Source organism: Pleurodeles waltl, chromosome 1_2, assembly GCF_031143425.1.
Source record: "Pleurodeles waltl isolate 20211129_DDA chromosome 1_2, aPleWal1.hap1.20221129, whole genome shotgun sequence".
In the NCBI taxonomy this organism is placed as follows: domain Eukaryota; kingdom Metazoa; phylum Chordata; class Amphibia; order Caudata; family Salamandridae; genus Pleurodeles; species Pleurodeles waltl.
Genome location: NC_090437.1, coordinates 508876848 through 508899329, shown reverse-complemented (window position 1 = coordinate 508899329; position 22482 = coordinate 508876848). Strand labels below are relative to the sequence as shown.

At 49.2% G+C, this 22482-nt stretch overlaps 1 protein-coding gene across 5 annotated transcripts in view; it reads right to left on the bottom strand.

Annotated features, from left to right (window-relative positions):
• The window catches only part of CENPE (centromere protein E), a 1295748-nt gene that overhangs the window by 44748 nt on the left and 1228518 nt on the right, over nucleotides 1-22482 (bottom strand). For all 5 annotated transcript variants that reach the window (XM_069241483.1, XM_069241500.1, XM_069241509.1 and 2 more), the window contains one exon: nucleotides 5432-5594. In XM_069241483.1, coding sequence (XP_069097584.1) covers nucleotides 5432-5594 — 163 coding nt within the window. The remainder of the gene's footprint in view (nucleotides 1-5431; nucleotides 5595-22482) is intronic.

Here is a 22482-nt window from a genome sequence, read left to right as displayed (position 1 = left end):
AGCCCTAGATAGGAAGGCCTTGGCGGTGGAGAGAGAGAGAGAGAGAGGAGCAGGGGTTGGGGTTAACACCCCATGGTGGCAGCAACCTTAGTTTCAGGGAGCCTAGGGTCAGGGAAGACTATTTTGACCAGAAACCTTAACAACATTGTTCTTCCCTACAACGTGGGGGATGATTTTACAAGTGGTTCACTGCTCTGGAGAGGGTCTGTAAAGTACAAAGGGTCCCCCAGAGACAGTGGGCTGCTATCCTTTGTCTCTCCTTCTCTGACAATCGGAGGAATAGACTTTTTACTGTCAGGGGGGGAGATACTGATAACTACACAGTTTTGAAATCTACACTCTTAGATGGGTTTGGTCTTACCACTGAACAAAATAGGATCAAGTTGGGGAGACCAGGAAAGACTCTTCCCAGGATTGGGTTGATTTTGTGTCCTGCTCTTTGGAAGACCAGTTACATGGCAGCAAAGTCAGTGATTATGAGGGCTTGTATAATCTAATTCTGAGAGAGCATATTTTGAACAATTGTGTCTGATCTGTTGCACCAGTACTTCGTTGACTCAGATCGGACCTCTCCCTAAGAATTGGGAAAGAGGCAGACAAATGGGTAAGAACTAGGGTGAGAAGAAAAGCTCATATAGGGTGTGACAAAGACCAGAAAAGGGAAGCCCTTTTAGTCTCAGGACAAGGGTGAGGACAAAGAAACAAAAGGAGTTTCCATCAGGCCCACAAAATTCCTCTTGGGGTGGGTCTAAAACCTCTTCCTCCCATAATAAAAAGCCTTGGTGCTATACACGTAAAAACAAAGGCCATAGGCCAGGAGTCAGCTCCTGCCATAAGAAGGGCACCAAGCCACCCACCACTACTGCCCCCAGTAACAGCAGTAGTGGTGGGTCAGGTAACAATAACCAATCCAAGGGTGTACTTTAGGAAGTGTAGTGGGGGCTGGTTTAGTTAGAGAGACAACAGAAGTGGTTTTAGTTTCTGATGGGGGCATTAATCTTGCCACCTTTGCTGTCTGTCCCTTTAATATGGATAAGTACAGGCAGCAGCCCTTGATAAATGGTGTTCAGGCAGAGGCCTACAGGGACACAGGTGCCAGTGTCATTATGGTGACTGAAAAACTGGTGTCCCCTGAGCAACACCTACTTGGTCATCAGTACCAAGTGACTGACGCCCATAACAATACCGTGTGCCACCCCATGACAGTTGTTGATTTCAGCTAGGGGGAGGGGGAGTTACTGTTCCTAACAAAGTTGTGTCCACAGACCTACCTGTAGAATGTCTACTAGGGAATGACTTGGAGACTTTAGCTTGGGCCGAAGTAGAGTAGGAGGCCCATGCAGCAAGGCTGGGCATCCCAGGGCATATTTTTGCTTTGACTAGGGCACAGGCCAAAAAGCAAAGAGAGCAAGGAAACTTGGAGCCTGGAATATTGGCCCAGAACTTCCAAAACCCAAAGGTAGAAAGGGCAAAAGTTTGCCCCCTACCCCACCCTCCAGTCAAGATTCCCCTTTTGAGGAAGAGTAATCTACTCCCTTGTTATAACCTACACCTGAGGAGCTGAAGGCTGATACAGCTGAACTCTTAGGTGCAGGGGGGCCTGCCACAGAGGAATTCAGTATGGCACAGAAAACCTGTCCCATACTGGAAGGGTTGCGGCAGCAAGCTGTCCTCCAAGAAGCAGGGCATGTCAGTGGCACCCACTGGGTGTACTGGGAAGACAACCTCATATTCAGAGCCAAGGGAACCCAAACCTGGTGACACGAGGAGGTTGGTGGTAGCTCTGCAGTATAGAGAATTTTTGTGGACCCTGGCACATGACATTGCCCTGGCTGGTCACTTGGAACAAAGCAAGACCTGGGACAGGCTTGTCCCTCACCTTCATTGGCCCAACATGTCTGAAGATACTAAAGAGTTTTGTCGCTCCTGTGTCACCTGTCAAGCCAGTGGCAAGACATGTGGCACCCCAAAGGTCTACTTAATCGCACTGCCTGTGGTTGGGGTGGACCCTGTTGGGCCCCCTACACCCGCCCACAGCCTCTGGGAACAGATTCATACTGGTGGTAGTGGACCATGCCCCCAGGTACCCAGAAGCTATTCCTCAAAGGACCACTACACCTCCTGGAGTGGCAAAAGCCCTCCTGGGAATCTTCTCTAGAGTGGGCTTTCCTAAAGAGGTGGTACCAGACAAAGGTACCAACTTTATGTTTGCATACCTAAAGGCAATGTGGAAGGAATGTGGTGTAACTTACACGTTTCACCACTACATACCACCCCCAAACCAATCGTTTGGTAGAAAGGTTTTAATAAAACTCTCAAGGGCATGACCATGGGACTCTCTGAAAAGCTAAGAAGGAGATGGGATGTCCTATTGCCATGCCTCCTTTTTTCCTACAGGGAGGTTCCTCAGAAGGGAATGTGCTACAGCTCCTTTGAAATTCTGTTTGGACACTCTGTTAGAGGTCCTCTTGCTCTTGTAAGGGAGGGCTGGGAGCAACCACTCAAGCCCCCTAAAAAGGAGAAAGCTGACCATGTACTTGGCCTCAGAGCGAGGATGGCTCTGTACATGAAAAAGGCCACTAAAAAACCTTCAGGCAAGCCAAGAACTGCAGAAGCAGTGGCACGACCAGAAGGTTGCTCCGACTGTTTACCAGCCAGGGCAGAAAGCGTGGGTCCTGGAGCCTGTGGCTACCAGAGCACTCCAAAACAAGTGGAGTGGCTCCCACACAATAGCGGAGAAAAAGGATTAAGTCACCTATTTGGTGGACCTAGGCACTCCCAGAAGCCCCCTCGGGATGCTTCATGGGAACCTCCTGAAGCCCTACTATGACAGGGCTGACATGACCCTGCTTATGGCCACTGATGAGGGACAGGAAGAAGTGACCCTCTCCCTGACCTATTCTCCACCGCTGCAGCTGATGGCTCAGTTGATGGAGTAATCCTAGCAGACTGTCTTTCTGAATCTCAGAAAGGAGACAGCAAGAACCTCCTAGGGCAGTTCTCAGAACAGTTTTCTCTGACACCTGGTCAGACAACATGGTGTGAACATACCAGTGATACAGGGGACAGTTTGCCCATAAAAAGCAATATATATAGGCAACCTGACCATGTTAGAGACTGTATCAAAGCAGAAGTGCAAAATATGCTGGACCTAGGAGTCATTGAGCACTCTGATAGCCCCTGTGCTAGCCCAGTGGTGCTGGTCCCAAAACCTCACTCAGAATGACTATAGAGGGCTCAACACTGTAACAAAAACTGATGCTCAAACTACTCCTAGGGCTGATGAGTTAACAGATACACTGGCATCTGCCAAGTATCTAAGCACATTTGATCTGACTGCAGGACATTGGCAGATCAAATTATCAGATGCTGCTAAGCCAAAGACAGCATTTTCAACCATTTGGGGGCAGTACCAATCTACAGTAATGCCCTATGGTCTGAAAAATGCAGCTGCCACATTTCAGAGGCTGGTGAATACAGTCCTCCAAGGATGATATAGCTGTCTTTAGCTCCGCTGTCCACCTTTGGAATGTTTTAGAGGCTCTGCAAAAGGCAGGCCTCACTATCAAGGCCTCTGAGTACCAGATAGGGCAGGGAAAAGTGATATATCTGGGCCAACTGGTAGGTGGATGCCAGATTCAGCCATTACAGGGGAAAACCCGAACTATTTTAGACTGGGTTCCCTCTACTACACAGACGCAGGTGAGAGCCTTCTTAGGCCTCACTGAGTAACTAAGGAGGTTCATTAAGAACTATGGCTCACATTCAAAACAATGCTTAAAAAGGTTTTATGGACAGCTAGATGTCAAAAAGCTTTTGAAGATCTAAAATAGGCCATGTGCTCTACACCTGTTCTTTAAAGCCCCGACTACTCCAAGAAGTTCATAGTACAAACAAATGCTTATGAGGTAGGGGTTGGGGTAGTCCTCTTGCAACTTAACTCAGTTGTGTAGGAAAGCACTCTTTTTCTTGGCATGGTTACCCCCATTTTCTGCATGTTGTCAGTGTGTGACTGTTCACTGGGATCCTGCTAACCAGGACCCCATTGGTTATGCTCTCTCTCTTTTAACTTGGTTCTATCACCCCGCATTTAGCACACTGGTTCCCACATGTAAGTCCCTAGTATATGGTTCCTAGGTACCCAGGGCATTGGGGTACCAGGGGATCCCCATGGGCTGCAGCTTGTATTATGCCACCCATGCGGAGCCTATACACAACTTTCTGCAGGCCTGCCAGCGCAGCCTGCATGAAAGGGTGCATGTACCCTTTTAACTACAGGTCACTGTAAGTCCCAGAGGTGCCCCCACAAACTCCAGCTCCAATTTCCTGGACTTTGTGAGTGTGGGGATGCCATTTTATGCGTGTACTGGACATAGGTCACTGTCTATGCTCCGACACCTCCTGGACTCTTCTGTGACTTGGTCCCCTTTTTCCACAGGTCTCCTCCTTCAGGCATCCACTTCTGTTTTTTGGGTGTGGGTGTGTGGGTGTGTGTGTGTGTGTGTGTGTGTGTGGGGGGGGGGGGTGTGTGTGTGTGTGTGGGGGGGGTGTGTGTGGGTGTGTGTGTGTGTGTGTGTGTGTGTGTTGCAATTTCTTCTTTTCCTTCCTTTTGGGTGGTTTGGGGAAAATCCACTAGCTTACTCCTTTTCTCCTGGTCACTAAGGGACATGGTGGTACTTACCTTTGGGGTTTCCTGGTTACTCCCCCCCGAGCTCTCCTCTACACATTCCACTTACCTAGGTGGGGCTCCTGTGTTCGCATTCCATTTAAGTATATGGTTTGGGCTACTCATAGGGTCACTATTGTCTATTTGCATTTGCGCTGTTTTCTATCACTTTCTATGCCTATTGCTGATAACTAGTGTACATATTTAGTGTGTTTACTTACCTCCGATTGGAGAAGTGCCTTTTTGGTATTGTCTCACCCCACCTTTACATTTCTTCAGCAAATCTGTATTTTTTGCTCATTCTTTGCAGGATGGTCCATGCTCTAAGGTTTGGGAGCAATCTGGCTGATACACTTGAGGCCACAATGTTTCCTCATGTATCCGTTAGGAATGAACAATAATGAAAGGTTGCATCAACGGACTAAGAGGCACAAAGCTGTTGCAAACTTCTGCTAATAAACCTGAAGCCCCTCAGGTTATGTGCTGTTCTATGACGCTCCATATAAAATATCCACAGTGATAAATAGTTCCTATTTCCACTTGAGAAAAAATTGGAGGGTGGAGGATGCAGTCTCCACAATTCTCCTGTTCTCTATGCTCATGGTCAGGTGCGTTTAAGGACCTTTGCTGAAAATTGGTGATGCGCAATAACACTTTCAAACATAAAAATGTGCACATAGCATGAATCTGTATTCATAGACTTGACCCTTGCAGACATCACTATAATAGTGTAATCTTGCATTTTAGCCCTACATATTGCTTTACCTTAAAAGACGTTCGTATTTCTTTTTCTGTTGAACCAGCTCTCTCTCCAAATTGGCCTTTTCTTGTTTCATAATAAGCACAGCTGTGCTCTGTACAATGCCACTTCCACCTCCACAAGTGAGAGCTACATTGGAAGGCTCTGAAGTTTGCTTTTCTACTACAACTAAAACAGGAAAAAAAAGTTTTAATGTGCTGCTCAAATCACCACTTTAGTGATAACATGATGAAAATGGAGTGCTCTGTACCATTGTAGCGAAGATCACACACAAAACGTTCTAGGTGATACATATGAAAGATTGTGCAACAAAACTCACCATTTCATTTTCAGTTTCACAAACTTACCCAGCCGCATCTTGGCTAAGAGTTACTCAAACTGTACACCTTGCATTATATTCAATATTTTAGAGTAACCGCCCAAATGCAGAATAGAATGCATGTTGCACAAGAAAACAAAACAAAATATAGAAACATTCACTAAAACTATTGTTCCCTGGAGAACTTAATTTTTGTTTCTCTTCAAAAGCCACAATGGAGCAGGAGATTGTGGAATGAAGCCAAACAGTGCTTATAAATTGACAGGTACCACCAGGATTCGGAGGCCAGTACCAGCTGTTGGAACATAAAAGGCATAATAACAAAGAACAGGTTAATTTCCCATTCTCTATCTCACCTTTTGAGCTCTCCCCTAGGTGCCAGAATGGATCTGGAACTTTCCATAACAATTACAGAAGTATGCAGGCAGGTGACACCAGAGGACTCCACGGTGGTGTCCCACTGCCTTGGAAAGTGACAGCATAGACTCTTATACAGAAGCCACATCTGCTCACTGATGACTGTTTTCTTTAGGGATTTTTCCATGTCCTCAGACATGGATCAGTCATGACAGATTCCAAGTTTGTCTGCACAAAATGTAACATGACATTTTTAGAACTCTGAAGGTTCACTCTACAGAATGCGGAAGGACGACGGTGAGAAATCTGCAGTCAAGAGCATCCAAGATAAAGAACACAGGCTGTCACACATTTTGAAACCATAATATAGTACCGTCCGAAAAGGGAGTGCAGGCAAAATAGAGCTCCCTGAGGGCGTGATGATTCAGACAGTAATGCCACGTGAAGGTGTGTGCAGACACCCATGTAGCAAACTGGAGAATGACAAACACTAGAATACTGCCTGCCAACATGGTTGTTGTGATCTTTGCTCTGAAAGAAGGTGCCTGAAGGCCCTAAGGAGGCAAATTTTTGGCCAGGGAACCGCACGTTTTTATGCGCAGGATGGATGAGCCATCTATATAAGAAGTGCCTTTTGGCAAGTTTTCAGATTTTAGCACTGACAAATCCAAAGAAAAGCTGATTATCTGGTGCTCTTTCAGGAACTCAAAGTAAAAACTAACATCTTGTAGGAGGCTGGCCTGGTTTGTACCAGGTCCAGTTATCCCTTATTAGTGAAATGTAGGCCATGTTCTAGCAGCTTAGGCTGTCTAGGGGTAGCTGCATGAAAAGCTCCTGCAATCCACTATAGTCACGCTGTATTTATACACAATAAAAGACAACACTCAGTGTTACCAAAAATCAAGGTACTTTATTTTAGTGACACAAGGCCAAAAATATCTTAGAGGAAATACTCCTTCCGGAGGTAAGTATTATACACACACTATGTACACTAGTAACCAAAATCAGGTAAGTAAACAGTCATAGAATAGACTGTTTAGAAAATACAATAGATTGCACTGGGCCTAGGGGCAACACAAATCATATACTAAAATAGTGGAATGCGAAAGTCGAATTCCCCCCTAGGGAAGTGTAGTGCGTAGAGGGGCGCTGGGAGTGTAGGAAAACATCAAAGTTAAGTAAAGTACCCCACTCCAGGGCCCAGGAAAGCTGGTATTAAAGTACAGCAGGTTTCCTCAGGACACACTACAAGTCGTGATAAAGGATTTTGCAAGAACCAAAACAAGGCTGCAAGCAACAAACAATGGATTTCTGGACCTGAAGAACTGTGGAGCGAGGAGACTAAGTCCAGAAGTTGAAGAAGAGTCGAGGAAGCACAGGAGCCCCTGTCAACCTAGAAGATGGTGCAAAAGTGGCTTCTCCAGTAAGAAGAAAAGTACAGAAGAGCACCAAAGAAGATGGCTGCGGGTTCCTGCTTGGTGCAGGTGATGTCCCACGTCAAGTTGTTGGATGCAGGCTGTTTGTGTTGCTGGATTCCGCCAGCAAGCCTTCATACAAGCAACCACGTGGTTTGCGTAAAAAAGGAGGGACCTGGGGGTCTTAACTGGGACAGAGGAGATAGGGAGGGCTCTCAGCACTTCAGAGAGACCTCAGAAGACCAGGCAGCACCACGGGAGTCCCAGAGCACAGGGGCAAAGAAGATGCAAAGTTTAGTCGTCGCAGCACTACACTGGAGGATCCTATGCTGCCCAACAACTCAGAGAGCTATACGCCACAGGATGGAGTGCTGGGGACCTGGGCTACGCTGTGCACGAAGAACTTTTGGAAGAAGTGCACCGAAGCCCAAGGAGCTGCAGAAGACGCGGTGCACAGGGGTACTGTCGCAGCACGGGGAGGCAAAATCTTACCTCCACCAAATTTGGACAGCTGGACCTTTGGACAGTCTGGGTCACTGCAGTCCACCACCTGTGTTCCAGGGAGCATGCTCGTCATCAGGAGAGCAGTCCCAGAGTACCGGTCGTCGTTGCAGAAGGGTGCCTGCAGAGGCAGGGAAGTGACTCCATCACTCCATGGGAGATTTCTTCGGTTCTTCTGGTGCAGGGTGAAGAAAGGCAGTCCTCTGAGCGTGCACACCTTGGAAACTGTTGCAAAAACTGGCTGGAGCTAAAGTTGCAGGTCACAGGAGTCACCCTAGATAATTTGTTCCAGTTACAGCGGTTCCTGGAGCAGCCTGTAGTTGATCCAATGATCAGAAGCTGAAGCAGAGGATTCAAAGGAGTCCTGGAGGAATCTTGCAAACCAAATCTGAGTAAACACCCAGAGAAGAGACCCTAAATAGCCCTGAGAGGGGGATTGGCTACCTACCCCTGTATGCACCTATCAGGAGGGGTCTCTGACATCACCTGCTGGTACTGGTCACACTGAGGTCTCCAGAGGGTCCCCACACCTTGGAATCCAAGATGGCTAACACCAGGGACACACTGGAGCAGCTCTGGGCACTACCCCTGGGGTGGTGATGGACAGGGGAGTGGTCACTCCCCTTTCTTTTGCCCAGTTTTGTGCCAGAGCAGGGACTGGGTCCCTAAACCGGTGTAGACTGGCTTTTGCAAGAAGGGCACCATCTGTGCCCTTCAAAGCATTTCCAGAGGCTCTTCCAAAGGGAGACGGTGTAATACCCTCCTCCCAAAGGAAAGGCATTGTTCTGCCTTCCTGGGATAGAGCTGCTCAGTCCCCAGGAGGGAAGAAAGCTGTCTGTGAGGTGGTAGCAGCTGGGGCTGCAGTGGAAACCTCAGAGAGCTGGTTTGGCAGTACCGGGGCCCATGGTGGAGCTCCCAGGGAGCATGGGAAGGCACCCCCGTAACAAATCTGGAATGGGAGGACAATTCCATGATCTTAGACACCTCACATGGCCATATTCGGATTTACGATTGTGAAGCTCCATATATGTATTGACATATGTGTTGCACGCGTATAATGGTATTCCCACACTCACAAAATCTGGGGAATTGGCCCTGGACAACGTGGGGGCACCTTTGCTAGTCCAAGGGTGACCTCACACACAGTAACTTTGCACCTAGCCTTCAGCAAGTGAAGGTTAGTCATAGAGGTGACTTATAAGTTACTTAGTGCAGTGAATATGGCTGTGAAATAGTGTGTGCACTATTTCACTCAGGCTGCAGTGGCAGTCCTGATGAAAGGTTTGTGTTAGGTCCTTATGGGTGGTAAAAGAATTGCTGCACCCCATAAGGATCTCCGGGAACCCCAATGCCCTGGGCACCTAGGTATCAAACTAGGGACTTATGGAGGGGGTTCATGCATGGTTGGTGTCTGGCAGGGACAGGACATGACAGGGAGAACCTTCCGTGACCATGAAAGGGGCTGGGGACCCGGGGGACACAGCAGAACCCGCGATGCGCAACGGAGTCCATTGGAGCTGGAGGTAAGTCTCTTTGGGGGTCGCTTGCAGGACAACAGTGGCACTCTGGTCGGAGGTCTGGGGTGTTCCTGAAGTCCCTCGACTGGGGCTTCCTCCTGATCTTTAGTTAGCTCTGGGAGAGCTGTTTTTTTCCTGGTCCGACATCAGCTGACCGGGACTCAGGGTATTGCTGCATCTCGGCCACCAGGGGTCACAGTGCCACCAAGCTCGGTACAGTTGCGGGGCACTTCTGGACTGTCATCTGTGAGTCATTGGGTACGGCTGTGACGTCCGGTTGCGGAGATAGCAGCGATTCAGTGAAGTGCCCTTCACTGGTTTCTTGGTCTTTTTTAGTTTACTTGCTTTTCTTGAGTGATGCCTCCACTCACGAGGGAGGTCTGGTGTGATCCTTGAAGCCTGCAGGTCCCCTGGGTCAGTCCAGTGTTCAGCTCCTCCGCTGTTTTGATTGTAGGGACTCTGGTGCAGCAAGCAGGGATCTTGGCGCCTCTTCTGGTGAGCAGGTCCTCAGTTCTCGTCCTGGTGGTTTCTCTGGTGCTGGTTTTCTTGTCTTCTTGGAATCTTCTTTGAGTCCTTTTCAAATCTAAAATCTTGGTCTAGAGGAGCCCACTAAATGCTGAATTTAGCGGGCATTTTAGGGGGAACCTGGTAGTGTCCAATGGGGCACTTACCCTTGGGTGGCTACACCCACTATAGTGACTACTTCCTGTGGGAAGGGTCACTTCCCTAAACCTCATTGGTTGTTTCTTTCCATTCCAAGATAGAGAAATCTGAATCAGAGGGTCCATTTCGCCTGTAAGCCCTTAGGGGTGGTGCATGCTCAATGAGGCCACCCCCCCTATCCTTTGTCTGGTTTCCCACCTTTGCTCCCGCCAAAAGTGGGAGGTTGCAAAGGGGGAGGCGATCTGCTGCTAGCAGCAGGCCTGGGGCTCGAGTTTCAGGGGTTGTAGCCTTTTGAAGCTCACCGCCAGGGTGTTGCACATTCCTGAGAGAGGGGGAGTTAGCTCCTCCACCCAGGAAGGGCATTGTCTTACAAACCAGAGAGCCAGGGCTCTCCCCTAGGTTTGTATATTGGCTGTCTGGAGTGACAGCTAGATAGAATTATCCAGCAACTCTGCCAGTTAGGGTAAGCTTTTGCGGGGGCTCCTCTAAGGTGGCCCCTGGGTACATATAAGGCTAAATCCAATACTGGCACAGATTTAATATTCTGAGTTGTTTGATACCAAACAACCTAGGGTACAGAGTGGCCACTATGTAGCTGGGGAACTCGAGTTTGATCAGTGCCCAGTACATACATTAAAATGGCTGCCCTTACTTACTATGTCCTTGGTTTAGCAAGGGCACAGTGGGGGCATAATGCTCATGCAGCTATGCCATCACATACAGTATGGTGCACCCTGCCTTAGGAGTGGCGGCTTACCCATAACATATGCAGTGTATGCTGGACAGGGAGCACAGTTTGCCATGTCGAGTTCATATTTTTAGGGTTGCCCCAGTACACTCAGCCTGTAATGGCAATGCTGGGTGCAGGGCGCTTGGGGGGTGGCACAATCAGTGCTGCTGCCCCCAGGGGGCCTACTTAATATCTCTTGCCCTAGGTACTGGGGTAACCATTTACTAGGGACTTACAGATATATCTAAGAGTGTAACTGTGGGAAAATACTATCTTTCTTGGCATGTTACCCCCATTTTTCACATGTATGTCAGTATGTTTTCCCCGGTCTCACTGGGCTCCTGCTGGGCAGGACCCCAGTGCTCATAGTTTCTGGCCTAATGTGTATACCTGTGTCACTGAGGCTCTGCTAACCAGCACCTCAGTGCTTATGCTCTCTCTGCTTTTAAATTTGTCACTGTAGGCCAGTGACTTCATTTACCAATTTCAATTGCACACTGGACCCCCCTTATAAGTCCCTACTATATGGTACCTAGGTACCCAGGGCATTGGGGTTCCAGGAGATCCATATGGGCGGCAGCATTTCTTTTTCCATCCATAAGGAGCTCAGACAAACCCTTACACAGGACTGCAACTGCAGCCTGCATGAAATAGTGCACACACTATTTCACAGCCATTTTCACTGCACTTAAGTAACTTATGAGTCACCTATATGTCTAACCTTCACTTGCTGAAGGTTAGGTGCACAGTAACTAAGCGTGAGGGCACCCTTGCACTAGAAAAGGTGACCCCATATACTTCAGGGCCATTTCTCCGGACTTTGTGAGTGCAGGGACACCATTACACGCGTGCACTACATATAGGTCAATACCAATATGTAGCTTCACAATGGTAACTCCGAATAGGGCCATGTAACATATCTAAGATCATGGAATTGTCGCCCCCCCCCCCCCCATGCCAAATCTGGTATTGGGGAGCCAATTCCATGCATCCCCGGGGGCTCATCTATGGACCCCGGGTACTGCCAAACCAGCTCTCTGGGGTTTTCTCTGCAGCTACCGCTGCTGCCAACCCTCAGACAGGTTTCGGCCCTCCTGGGGTCTGGGCAGCCCAGTCCCAGGAAGGCAGAACAAAGGATTTCCTCTGAGAGAGGGCGTTACACCCTCTCCCTTTGGAAATAGGTGTTAAGGGCTGGGGAGGAGTAGCCTCCCCCAGCCTCTGGAAATGCTTTGAAGGGCACAGATGGTACCCTCTTTGCATAAGCCAATCGACACCGGTTCAGGGAGCCCCCAGCCCCTGCTCTGGAGCAAAACTGAACAAAGGAAAGGGGGGTGGTGCCCAGAGCTCCTCCAGTGTGTCCCAGACCTCTGCCATCTTGAATGCAGAGGTGTGAGGGCACAATGGAGACCTCTGATTGGCCAGTGCCAGCAGGTGACATCAGAGACCCCTCCTGATAGGCTCTTTCCTGGTTAGGTAGCCAATCCTCCTCTGAGGGCTATTTAGGGTCTCTCCTGTGGCTTCTCGTCAGATAACGAATGCAAGAGCTCACCAGAGTTCCTCTGCACTTCCCTCTTCAACTTCTGCCAAGGATCGACTGCTCCAGGACGCCTGCAAAACCGCAACAAAGTAGCAATAAGACTACCAGCAACATTGTAGCCCCCAATCCTGCCGGCTTTCTCAACTGTTTCCTGGCGGTGCATGCTCTGAGGGCCGTCTGCCTTTACCCTGCACTGGAAGCCAAAAGAAATCTCCTGTGGGTTGATGGAATCTTCCCCCTCCTAACGCAGGCACCAAACTTCTGCATCACTGTTCCTCTGGGTCCCCTCTCATCTTGACAAGCATGGTCCCTGTAACACAGGAGCTGGATCCAAGTGACCGACAGTCCAGTGGTCCTTCTGTCCAAATTTGGTGGAGGTAAGTCCTTACCTCCCCACGCCAGACAATAATTCTGTATACTGCGTGATCTGCAGCTGTTAGGGCTTCTGTGCACTTTTGCAAGAAATCCTTTGTGCATAGCATAGCCCAGGTCCCCAGCACTCCGTTATGCATTGCTGAACTCGCTGAGTTGGCCACCAGCTTTGTGGGACCCTCTGTTGTGTTGAGACGACCGCCGTGCTCAGATTTCTTGAACACCTGTTCAAGTGCTTCTGCAGGTGTTGCCTGCTTATGCGTGGGCTCCCTCTGTTGCTGGGCGCCCCCTCTGTCACCTCCTCCAAGGGGTGACCTCCTGGTCCTTCCTTGGCCCGGGCAGCACCCATTATCTTTAACCGAGACTCTTGCAGCTAGCAAGGCTTGTTTGCGGTCTTTCTGCGTGGAAACAATTCTGCATCCTCCAGCACGCCGTGGGACATCTTCTGACCAAAGGAGAAGTTCCTGGCACCTTGGACCAATCTTCAGCTTCCTCCACTCAGAGGCAGCCCTTTTGCACCTTCATCTGGGGTTTAGTGGGCTCCTGACCCCCCTGGACACTTGCGTGACTCTTGGACTTGGTCCCCTTCCTTTGCAGGTCCTCAGGTCCAGGAATCCTTCTTCAGTGCTTTGCAGTCAGTTGTTGTCTTTGCAGAATCCCCTATCTTGACTTTACTGTCTTTCTGGGGTTGTAGGGTAACTTTACTCCTACTTTTCAGGGTCTTGGGGTGGGGTATCTTGGACACCCTTAGTGTTTTCTTACACTCCCAGTGACCCTCTACACACTACACTAGGCCTGGGGTCCATTCGTGGTTTGCATTCCACTTTTGGAGTATATGGGTTGTGTTGCCCCTAGGCCTATTGTCTTCTATTGCATCCTATTGTATTCTATAGTGTTTGCACTACTTTTGTAACTGTTTACTTACCTTATTTTGGTTTGTGTGTATATTTTGTGTATTTTACTTACCTCCTAAGGGAGTATATCCTCTGAGATACTTTTGGCATATTGTCACTAAAACAAAGTACCTTTATTTTTAGTAACTCTGAGTATTGTGTTTTCTTATGATATAGTGCTATATGATATAAGTAGTATAGTAGGAGCTTTGCATGTCTCCTAGTTCAGCCTAAGCTGCTAGAACACTACTACTAAGGGATAACTGGACCTGGTACAAGGTGTAAGTACCATCAGGTACCCACTATAAGCCAGACCAGCCTCCTACACTAGGGACTTATAGTGGTAGCTAAAAGTGTATCTAATTGTGCCAATGAGTCACAGCAGTTTTAGGGAAAGAGCTCCAACCCAGGGAACATGGTTTGCAGGGGCCCTGGGCACTACAATTTCTAGGGTACATCAGGCAAAAAGTGGGGGCTAACCATGTTTAAAAAAAAAAAAAAAAAAAAAAAAAAAAGGCCTTTTCTCACACCCACTCCCTTCTGAGGAATCGCTCTGTAGGCAAATAGAAGGCAAGGTAGTAAGAACATCTCATCTCCTCCTGAGCTTTTCAGATAGCTCCATAATCATACCTTAAGGGTCTTGTTGAATCTTTCAACTAGCCCACTGCCCTGTGGCTGATAGGGTTTGGTGATTTCTAGAGTTACATCACGCTCTTTGCACATAGCTTTCAGGTAGCCAGACATGAAGTTTGCACATCGGTCTGACACCACATTCTTATGGAAACCCACTCTGGAAAAGTTTCCTAAGAGGGCTATTGCCACAGCAGGAGCTGTAGTGGTCCTAGGGAAACAGCTTCTGGGTATCTGGTGTCATGGTCCACTACCACCAGAATAAATCTGTTCCTAGAGGATGTAGGAGGGTCTAAGGTACCAAAAATGTCAATCTCCACCCTCTTAAGGGGGCCTTTGTAGTACCACCTGATTTGCAACTGGTTTGGCAGGTCACAAAGGAGCAACAAAACTTGTTTGTGTCTTCGGACACGTGGGGCCAGTGAAAGTGTGGAACAAGTCTGCCCCAAGTGTTCCTTTGTCTAAGATGTCCTGAACGAAGTATGTAATGTGCTAGGATCAATAGAAACTCGCTAAACTTCTGAGGAACTACCAACTTCCTGGTAGCACCAGGCTTGGGGTCTCTAGCCGAAGAATACAGGAGACCATATTCCTGGTAAATCCTATGGGATCCACTGACATCCCCTGCATCTTCTGCAGCAGATTGCTGCCTGAGACCTTCAAGAGAGGGGCGGGATTTCTGCCCTAGACTCCATTCCTCCCTGGAGGGTCCCCCAGCTCCCAAAAGCTCTGTTGTGTCACGCCATAGCTTCTCTGGGGCAGTTTCCTCAAATGGGGCAAGATCATCACCCTGAGGAAACTGATCCTCAGTTGAAGTATTGGGGGAAGGTAACTTCTTACTCTTCCTATCTCTCTTCTTAGGATTTGCCTGGGCCATTGTTCCAGGTTCCAATGCTCCTTTTTCTCCCTGCTTCTTGGCCTGTGATCTAGTTGCCACAAACACAATCTCAGGGATGCCCAGCATCACCCCATGCTAAAATCTCTGAGTCATTGCCCATAAGACACTCTGCAGGGATGTATGAGGATACCACAACTTTCTTAAGGCTAGTAACCCCTCCCGCCAGCCAAATTAACCACTGCCCTGGGGTGGCACTTAGTGATGTTATCTGTGTTGGTTACGTGTTAAGTGTGCCCAAGTAGGATTTGCTCAGGTGACACCAGTTTTTCAGCCACCATTGTGACGCTTGCACCTGTGTCACTGTAAGCCTCTGCCTCAACACCATTATTCAGGGGGGTGCTGCCTTTAATTCCTCATATTAGGAGGCCAGGCAACCAAAGTGGCAAGGTCAATGCCACCCTTCAATACTAGGACAGCCTCAGTGTTTTCTCTGACTAGGCCAGAGTCCACTGCGGAGCCCAAGGTGAACCCAGCTACAATCTTTTGTGGTAATACTACTAGTGCTACTGCTAGGGGCACTAGGGGGAGTGGTAGCAGTACTGGCGCTTTTCTTAGGGCAACTGGAGTCAGCTGCGATACGGCCTTACAGACAAAGCACCAAGTCTTCTTACTAGAGGAAGAGGAGGATTTTAACCCGCCTTCAGAGGAAGAGGTTTGTGGACCTTAAGAAGACCTTCCTTTTATCCTTAGGCTTCTTACCATCTTTCCCTTGGGATTTGGATTGATTGATTGTGTGTGTACAACAAATGCTTTGCACTACCCTTTGATAAGCCTAACTGCTCGACCACTCTACCACAATAGAGAGCATTAGTATTATTTACTTTAGCCTCTGTTAAGCTTCTCGGGACCCCTGGACTCTGTGCACACTATATCTCATTTTGATATAGTATTTACAGAGTCAGCCTCCTACACCTTTTGACTCAGGAGTATCACGGCCACAGAAGTTACAGAGTCCTTGTAATTCCTGGGGACAAAGTTGAAGTAGGGACCCTCCTACCAGTTGCAGTCTTGTCTTGGTTTCCAGTGTAGTCCAGAAGCAGAATCTGGTGTACAGGTCGCAGAAGTGTCTTGAAGATTCTTGCACACAAATCTAGGGCCCCACCCTCAAGGGAACCCTTAAGTAACCCAGGAAGGAGGGTGTGTGTGGATAACTTCGACAGTGACCCACCTGTCCTTTGAGTGTTTTCGCACCAGAGCGGGAGCTCTGTACTACAGAAAAACGGTTTTGCAAGAAGGGCACCAAATGTGTCCTTCAAGCAGTCTGGTGGCACCAAGAAGCACCCCCACCCTAGCCCAGGGACACCTATTTCTAAAGGAGAGGCGGTAACACCTCTTTTCCACAGTAAATCCTTTGCTCAGCCTTCCCCCTGCTGAGATAAGCTCAGCAGAAGGAGGCCAAAACTGTGTCTGGGGGTAGGCACCTGCACCAGCTTGCACGCGGGGCCCTGCAAGGCTGTGGAGGCAGACATGAAGGATTCTCTAAGGAATCCGCAAAGTACATGGTATCATGCAACTAACACTGGACTCAGCTTAATTGCATAATTCCATCATGTTCAATACCAAACATGACTAGGTTTGGTGAAGCTGTTATTCAGTTACTCGTGCTGACCAGTGTCTACTTCATACCTTAAAATAGCTTTACCGCAACTTTCTGGTAAGTAGGATCCCAGTGCACTACAGTCAAAACACACTGACATCATGCAAAAAGTGCAGTTAACCATGCCAGATAGATCCTACTTTCCTACACCAAGTCTGCTTTATCTCCAAAGAGATGGGTGTCATCAAAGGCCATGTTCATATGGGTATATTTGACCCCCCCCCCCCCAAAAAAAAGCCAGATGTCCTCAACCAGGGATGGCGTTTCAGTGAGTTGGTCATGTTCAGCCCACATCTGATTGCAAACTTCGCTGTCTCTCTGTCAGCAACAGCTTGGAAGAATACAGCCCAGGCCTCCTCCAGGATCTGTGGAAACACCTATGCAACCGTGTCCCAAAGAATATTGGTTTATCGGCCCAAAAGGCATGCAGTGTTCATGGACCGCAATGCCAGACTGGAGGAAGAAAATATTTTAAGTTGGTCCAACCCTATTAAGGGGTGCGGAGTGGAGTGCCCCCTGGGATGTAGAGGCTTGGATAATCAAGCTCTTAGAATTGGGGTGTTGTGTCAGGAACGCTGGGTAAACTGGAGTAGGTCGATGGCAGCGGACAACAGTCATGTTAACAGGAGTCCCTGTGTTGGGTTTGGACCAGGTACCCAGCAGCACATCAGTAAGGGCTTTGTTAAATGGCAGAAAGGGTTCAGAGGATTATGCCCCAGGCTGAAGCACCTCTGTAAGGAAGTTTATCCTGATATCCACCAAAGGTAGTGCGAGGTCCAAGACCTCAGCCGCTCTTTGCACTACCATAGAATAGGAGGCTCCCTCCTCTATAGCCATGGTAGGTGAGAAAGCATGCCAGTGTCTAGGGAAGAATCCAGACCACTGGCTTCACCCAGGTTCATCCACCAGTCCACAGGGTCTTGGAGCTGGTATTCTAAAGGGTTCAGCGACCCCTCCCCATCCCTCACACTTCCCCAACTCATAAGAATCAGAGTCAGGATCCGAGATGGGGGCAAGGCCCCTCCGAAGGTGGAGTTGTGTGATGCTGATCCGGCTCCTTGTCAGCAAGAAGGATGGGGTAGACGCCACCCAGGGGCACAGGTCGCGTTGGGAGTACTGGCGTCGGAACCGGCATCAGGGAAGGTTGAGGTGGCATGACAGACGCCAGTGTGGATCAAGGAATGGATTCATGGGTATCCCCCGGAACCTAGGCTGAAACTGCCATTGCGGAACCAGAGTGGGCCCCTTCTGACCCTACAGGGCCCAAAGGCTTTCCAGTGGAGTCAGTCTGCTCAAATAAGAGGCACAAGGCCTTATAAAACTCTTTGCGTTTGGCAGGGGTCGTGCCAGCTCCCGGAAACTCAGGGAGGTGCGGAGTCGACCCAGACTCAGGCCTAGAATGATGCGCTCTCTCTCGCCCTCATCTCATCGGCTGAGCTGAAAACGTTTCTTGTGCCTTGACTTAACAGACCGTCCCAAGGTCTTGCAGTGGGATGAAGATAGAATGGGTGCTCCGCAACCGTTCTCGGGTCCTTCCTCTCAACCAATATCAACACGGAGCAGAGCGCTGCCCTGCCTAGAGCTTTAGGGAGCACTCCCTCAAAGGTTTTGGATTCATGGCCTGGCACTCCGAGCAAAACTTCGGGCAGTGGTTATGCTCAAACCACAATAGGTAAATGAGGTGCAGATTTGTCATGAACAGGATACGCAGGGCTTGAACCCGGTCTTACATGAAGACATCCTTGATGCACCTGGAGTGTATAAACTCAAAAAACTTTGATAAAAAAACAAAACAAAAAAGAAAAACAATGACAGTCCAACAGTGAGTGAGGGGTAGCTCCTCTTCGGATCAGCGCTGGCTGGCGTGGAAAGAAAAGAATTGACGTCAGGGCACCGAGGTGGTGCCTACATAGGACCCACAATGTCACATCCAGCACATACGACGCAGAGCTGACTGACGCCACCTGACGGCGTGCAGGGGTACTGCTTGAGAAATATCTCCAGACCGACGCCTAGTGGAAATTCTAAAGTAAGGAATCTGCAATTAGCTGTCTCTATCAGGTATTGCATGCATAAGTAACAGCAATGAGGAATACTTTCTTAACAGTCAGCAATCCCAATGAAGAACTGTCTATAGGATTAAACGGGTGGGAACATCATGAAAGGAGGACCAAATTAAGGACTCACTGAATATTAATAAATGGTGCAGGAGGAAACATATGGCAGCCCTCTTCAAGAAACTGGTGACGAACAAAAAGTGGGAGTCAAGGAAACAGGTAGGTCTAAAGTGCAGACAAATAGTATTTGACGGTGTCCACTGCAAAGCCTTGCTAGGGCAGAGATAAAACACACATAAAAAAAAAAAAATAGACAGTGCAGCCTGAAGAGGATCAACTTGAGTGTCTAAACCAGGTCATGGACTTTGCCCAACGATCAGAAAAAAACTGATTTGGTAGATAGGTGTCTAGCAGTATGCATAACCTCCAATACAGGTCAGCTTTGCTCAGTTGGTGCTGCGCAACCTCTATGCGTGGAAGTGTGGGTTGAGATTTAGGTGCAATACAGGAAGTCCTCCAGAAGCAGTAGGTAAGAAAGAGGGTAAGTGCTCAAGCTCAGCTGGGCAGAGAAGCAGAGTACTACACTCACCCTAGCCCAGTCTGGGGCTATTAGAATAACCTGCACCTGGTTCTTCATGAAGTTTGTCAGAACTCGAGGCAGAAGCAGCTTGGGTGAGAAGAAGTACACAAGACCAGATATCACTGCAGGCAGAATGCTTCTCCCAGGGATACTTTTGGTGGAAACTCTAGAATGCATTAATCATGAGACTGTGTGGTTTTGGCAGTGGCTAAGACATGTTCCACTGGGCAAAGAAACCTTGAACCAGACTTCCTAAGTGCGGGGAAGCCATATTACGCGTATGCTGGCTACAGGTTACTTACTGCCTGTGGTCCAGCTAAATAATGGTAACTCCAAACCTGGGCATGTTTGGTATCAAACATGTTGGAATCATACCCAAATACTGATTCCAGTATTGGTGGCATGATTCCATCCTCTCTGGGGGTTCCTTAGAGGATCCCCCAGTTCTGCTCCTACCAGTCTCTCAGGGTCTGTGGGCAGCCCACACTGCAGCAGCCCCTCAGACGATTCTGCCCTCCTGCTGCTTGACCAGCTTGAGTCGGAAAAGGTAGTGTAGGAAAGTACCCTCTTTTGTGCATGATTACCCCCACTTTTTGCCGACTGTCAGTATGCTTGGACTGTGTTCAATGGGATCCTGCTAACCAGGACCCCAGGTCATGGTGCTCTCTCCCTTTAAAATTGGTTGCTTAGGACACCCTACTATATGGTACTTAGGTACCCAGTGCATAGGGGCACCAAGGTTCCCCATGGGCTGCAACATGTATTGTCCCACCCATGGGAGCACATGCAAAATGTGTCTGCAGGCTTGCCATTGCAGCCTGTGTGAAAAGGTGCATGCACCTTTTCACTACAGGTCACCCCTATGGTAGGCCCTCCTAGCCCAGAGGGCAGGGTGCAGGTACCTGTGTTTGAGGGCACCCCAGCCTGAGCAGAGGTGCCCCTACAACGTCCAGCTTGTACTGGACTGCATAAGTGCGGGGAAGCCATTTTACGAGTGTTCTGGACACTACCTGTGTCCTGCTACATAATGGGAACTCTGAACCTGGGCATGTGTGGTATCAAACATGTCGGAATCATACCCCAATACTTTTGCCAGTATTGTTTGTATGATTCCATACACTCTGGGGGCTCCTTGGAGGACCCCCAGCATTGCTCCTACGAGTCTTCTGGGGTTTTCCGGGCAGTCCACGCTGCTGCCCCCCCTCAAATAGGTTTCTGCTCTTCTGCTGCGGGACCAGCTCCGGCAGGGGAAGGCAGATCAAAGGATTTCCTGTGGGAGAGGGAGGCAACACCCTCTCCCCTTGGAAATAGGTGTGACATGGCTTGGGAGCGGTAGCCTCCCCAAGCTACCAGTATGCTTTGAAGGGCACACTGGATGCCCTCCTTGCATAAACTGGTTTGCACCAGTCCAGGGACCCACTGTCTCTGCTCTGGCGCAAAACTGACAAAGGAAAGGAGGGTGATCACTCCCCTGTCCATCACCACACCAGCAGTGGTGCCCAGAGCTCCTTCAGGTGGCTACTTGATTCTGTCATCTTGAATCCAAGATGTGCTGAGGCCCCTGGGAGCATCTGAGTGGCCAGGTCAGGCAGGTGACATCACAGCCGCCTCCTGATAGGTGGTCACCTTACTAGCTGACCAATCCCCCTTCCTGGGCTATTTAGGGTCTCCCTCTTGGGTGGGTCCACCGATTCGACACACAAGATTCCACCAGGACTCCTCTGCATCATTTACTTCATCTTCTGGCCTCTGGAACCACACCTTCACTCTTCAGAAACCAACAATCTGCAACTCTAGCAATGACCCCGCTTTGCAACATTATTTCTCCGGCTCCCTACTGCAACATTTTCCTGGCTGTGCATCCTCTGAGGTCGATGAGACTCCAGCCTGCACCAATAAGTAAGGAGAAATCTCCCTTGAAGTGAGGGAGTCACTCTCCTGCATCTGCAGGCACCAACTGAAATGATGACCAGCTTTGTGGATCTGCTTTCCTCCGGAACTGCATGGATCCTGCATCAAAGGTGGTGCTCTGGAGTTGTCCCCATGGTCCTCTCTGCCAGCTGTCCAACTTGGGAGATGGTAAGCCCTTGCCTCTCCTTTCAAGACAGTAATCCTGTGCACAGTGACTCTTGCAGCTATCAAGGCTTATTTGCTCCTGCTCCAAGGGATCTTCAGGCTTCGTGTAGCCCAGGCCCCCAGCACTTCTTCCTGCCAAGCACAGTCTCCTCTCTGCTTCCCCAGCGACGTGAGACTTCTCTTCCGGTGTGCTGAGTGGGCCTCACTGCGACTCCTGTGCCTTCTGCCAGTGGGTTGCCTTTAGGAGCTGCCTTCTCTTCTGTTGGCTCTCCAGACTGCTGAGGGTCACCTCAGATTCCACTCCTTGGGTTGAGTCCCCTAAGTCTTGACGGTCCTCTTCACCCTTGCGTGTCTTCTTCTTTTGCATGTGCGTTGATGGTTCTCCAGCACTCAACTGCAACCCGACAGATGACACCACCTGCCTCACTTCTAGGACTTCTCTTAATCTCCTGTGCTGCACTGCTGGTCTTCTTTGTCCGTCAACCTGGTACTGCACCCACAGAAGGGTGGGTAGTGGCTCCTGCCACGACTGGAAACTGCATCACGAACTGGACTTAATCAAACAAGTAATTTCTTAGGGGCACTACTCACCTGGTAGGGTCTCAAGGCGCTGGTTACTGCTCGAAAAGCCATGTTTTTAGGTGCTTTCTGACTGTTAGTAGGTCTTGCGTAGGTTGGTGGGGAGGGAGTTCCAAGTCTTGGTGGCGAGGTGGGAGAAGGATCTGCCACCGGAGGTGGTGCGTTGGATGCAGGGGACTGGGCGAGGTCGGCGGAGCAGAGCTGGCGAGTAACCACTGACTCTGGTGATCAAGGTGGTCCCTAGCTTATTCTGTACTAATCGCTTTGAACCTCTATTAGCAATAGAGGATTCGCCCGTGCCCACGAGTGTGCCCAAGTGCAAGCCAGTAGTTGGA